Here is a 3,270-nt window from a genome sequence, read left to right as displayed (position 1 = left end):
GACACATCATGAAATCACTAATAGTCAGGGGCACAGCTGGAATGATTCATGGGTATGCATTTAGAGCAATTAGAAAGAGAATTGATGAATTATACTTATTTGAATTGAAGAAAAGTCAAGAATTTCTCAAACAACAAGCCTGCGAAAAATGGACTCGCTCAGTCATATGATCAGGTCTACCAACATCAACAGTGCATCTCATGCCATATTAACGAAATTCAAGAGCATAATAATTCCATTGACAATTATTATTGTTGTTAACAGGAAATAATCATTGTTACAACATGTTGTTCGATTTCTCGATTGTACAAGTGAAATCGATGATAGTTATAAGAATACAAAATGGGAATGATTTGATGGAGAGGCAGGTTATAGAGTATGGTAAAGGTGTTCTTGCGATAGGAATTACCAGTCATGGGATTCAGGATGAGAAACAAGAATATCTGAGACCAAACTATAACCTATGTATGTCATGGTCCAGTTCTGCGAAAACAAAAGTTTCCGACAAGAATCACTTCCACTGGAACCAGTTCTTCAACTGGAACAGCAAGAACCTTTTGCGTTGGTGGATGGTTCAGCAACGTTAATAGTCGTTCCTTGCATCGAACGCCCGTTGGCAGCAGCGGACTCCTGTGCTGCAAGTGCTTTTTTGCTTACAATCTGGTGAATTTCACTCAGCACAGTATGGAATGCCTTCTCCACATTGATTGCCTCCAGTGCAGAGGTCTCAAGGAAAGAGAGGCCTTCTTTCTCAGAGAATGCTTGGCTGTCTTCCTCAGGAACCGATCTTAAGTGGTTCAAGTCTGACTTGTTCCCGACCATCATGACAACAATGTTGGCATCTGCATGATCCCGGAGCTCACGGAGCCACCTCTGAACATTGTCGAAGGTCTGCCTCTTCGTTATGTCAAAGACTAGGAGTGCTCCAACAGCACCCCTGTAATAAGCACTAGTAATTGCACGGTATCTCTCCTGACCAGCCGTGTCCCATATCTGTGCCTTCACAGTCTTTCCTTCTATCTGCCGCAAAACAACATAAATTTCTGCTAAGCTTCAATAGGAAAATATGGATTTAACATTAGTATAAAACATCAATAAGAAAGGTGTACTATTCCGATTCTAAGATCCACATTGAAAAATTTGCCTGCTTATAACATTGTGTTAATATCATTATGTGAACAGATGTTTGCAGGATATCACGACAGCACGTATCATTTTCTCTGAACGGACAACAGGGGCAATTGTGATTCTCTATCTGTATTTTCTTTTCTTTTTACTAAACTGCATGTATTACAACAGACAACAATATATACTTGGTAAAAAACAAGGGGATGTACTGGAAGACTACTTGTAATATTTGTTGAAACAAAAATACAGAATTGTCATCTTCTTGCTGTGACTTTTAGGCAGGATCGCATAATGATGAGCTTACCAGAACTAACACCAATGATGAGCTTAAAAACATATAGTTATTCAACATCGACCAACCAGAAGAGATAAAGAGACTAGGTTTAATTTCTTCTTTCTGCCAATTGCACATAGTTTGTAATGCAACTCATAAGGTTGCAATTTGTTGCTCAGTGCCTAACAATTCAAAAGAAGAAACCGGTTCTATCAATCAATCCAGCCGTTTGGCACGAGGCTTCTGAATCACACATTGAAGCAAATGTTAGGCGCCAACTGTGCTCTCACATACATGTTGAGGCTTCAGTGTATTTTTGTCTACCCAAATTATTATGCCCTTCGATGGCAGTGGCAACACGAAAACCATAATAATAATGCAATTACAATGGCACAGTTGTTTACCTTTTGAGTTTCTGAACAAGATGTAATTGGTAGATGATGTACACTATCCTCTTGAAAAGAAAAACTGAAACCATGCCAACCAGAGATAGTGTCGCTTTGACAATCTAGCCTGATTACTACCGTAAATGCAAAAGGATCTAAAGAAAGCCCACATCTGTATTTTCACGGCATTGCCATGTGCTGTCAGTGTCATGCGGCCAAAAAAGTGCTCCATGCTAGGTGTCCGCTCAGGCATGCAGCCAACAACACATTGACCTATGCTCGGTGTCCTGGCTTTTGACCGCGCAATCAATCATTTATTCGTTCACCCAGATCCCCCGTCCTATACCGTGACTGCAAACTCAACCGAACGCTCTGTTCAACAGATCAAACCAGACACAACCCAGCCCAGCGCGGGATCAGAAATGACGACGGCATTTGCATTTCGATTGACATCTTCTGACGGAAACGACCGAGCATTTGAGGATCAGATCGCGCACGTGAATCATGGAAGGGAAGGAAATGGATCGCGCGCGGGTGGCGAGGTGATGGATGGGTACCTACCTGGAGGGTCCGGGTGGCGAACTCGACGCCGATGGTGGACTTGGACTCGAGGCAGAACTCGTTGCGGGTGAAGCGGGAGAGGATGTTGGACTTGCCGACGCCGGAGTCGCCGATGAGCACGATCTTGAAGAGGTAGTCGTACTCGTTGTCCACCCGGTGCGCCATCGCCGCCTCCCTTCCTTCCTCCCCGTCGCCGCCTCTCCTCCCGCGGACCCCGATCGATGACCCGGCCAATGAGCAACCCACGCGGATCAGAACAGAAGACCTCGTCGACGCTTGGCTTCGCTTACCGGGAGGGGACGGGACGGGACGGGAGGCGACGCTGCTCGCCGGGCCGAGCGGGAGGGGAATGGGAGGGGGGGAGGGGTGTGGGGGCGGACAGGCAGATCCGAGAAAGGAACGGCCGACGAGGGGAGGGGAGGAAGGAAGGAAAGGAGGGGGGGAGGGATCTCGTGCCGTGCCCAGCTGGCCCCGCCCCGGCTTTGGCTATCTCGAGGGCCAGCCGATCGACGGCTGGCGTGCGCTGGCGGTGCCTCCTTTCTTTTTGTCCGAGCCCGCCACCCGTGCTGTCAGATCCCACCAGATCTCGGGGCCGCCAATGTTTACCACGCTTGGTCGGTGCCTCAACATGGATTTCTTTGCTCTCGACAAAACTGGACCTGGATTTATTTTTGGGAGCAACGCCTGTAATTTAGACGTGTTTAGAACCATTCAGATTATATAATTCAGTTTTTATAATTTATTTTGTCTTTAAATAAGACAGATTGTGATGTACTCCCTCCGTTCCTAAATATAAGTTTTTTTAGGGGTTTCACTACGGAACTATATACGGATATATACAGACATATTTTAAGTGTAGATTTAGCCATTTTGTTCCGTATGTATTCATTTAGTGAAATCTCTTAAAAGACTTATATTTAA

At 45.4% G+C, this 3,270-nt stretch overlaps 1 protein-coding gene across 1 annotated transcript; it reads right to left on the bottom strand.

Annotated features, from left to right (window-relative positions):
- Positions 1–208: 208 nt before the first annotated feature.
- LOC123444895 (ras-related protein Rab2BV-like) lies at positions 209–2,859 on the bottom strand. The gene is made up of 2 exons (XM_045121776.1): positions 2,350–2,859; positions 209–1,020 (listed from the first exon to the last, which is right to left on the bottom strand). The coding sequence occupies exons 1-2, from the start codon at positions 2,512–2,514 to the stop codon at positions 535–537; spliced, it is 651 nt and encodes a 216-aa protein (XP_044977711.1). The 5' UTR covers positions 2,515–2,859; the 3' UTR covers positions 209–534.
- Positions 2,860–3,270: the final 411 nt, after the last annotated feature.

The sequence above is a fragment of the Hordeum vulgare genome, chromosome 3H (assembly GCF_904849725.1).
Source record: "Hordeum vulgare subsp. vulgare chromosome 3H, MorexV3_pseudomolecules_assembly, whole genome shotgun sequence".
Classification (NCBI taxonomy): Eukaryota; Viridiplantae; Streptophyta; class Magnoliopsida; order Poales; family Poaceae; genus Hordeum; species Hordeum vulgare.
This window is presented reverse-complemented; position numbering and strand designations above follow the sequence as displayed.

Bases quoted from the DNA above. Each gene is read 5' to 3' on its own strand.
- LOC123444895 (XM_045121776.1), bottom strand. From the start codon at position 2,514: ATGGCGCACCGGGTGGACAACGAGTACGACTACCTCTTCAAGATCGTG. The intron at 1,021-2,349 runs GTAGGTACCCAT...GTTTTGCGGCAG, and splicing joins TCGCCACCCGGACCCTCCAG to ATAGAAGGAAAGACTGTGAA.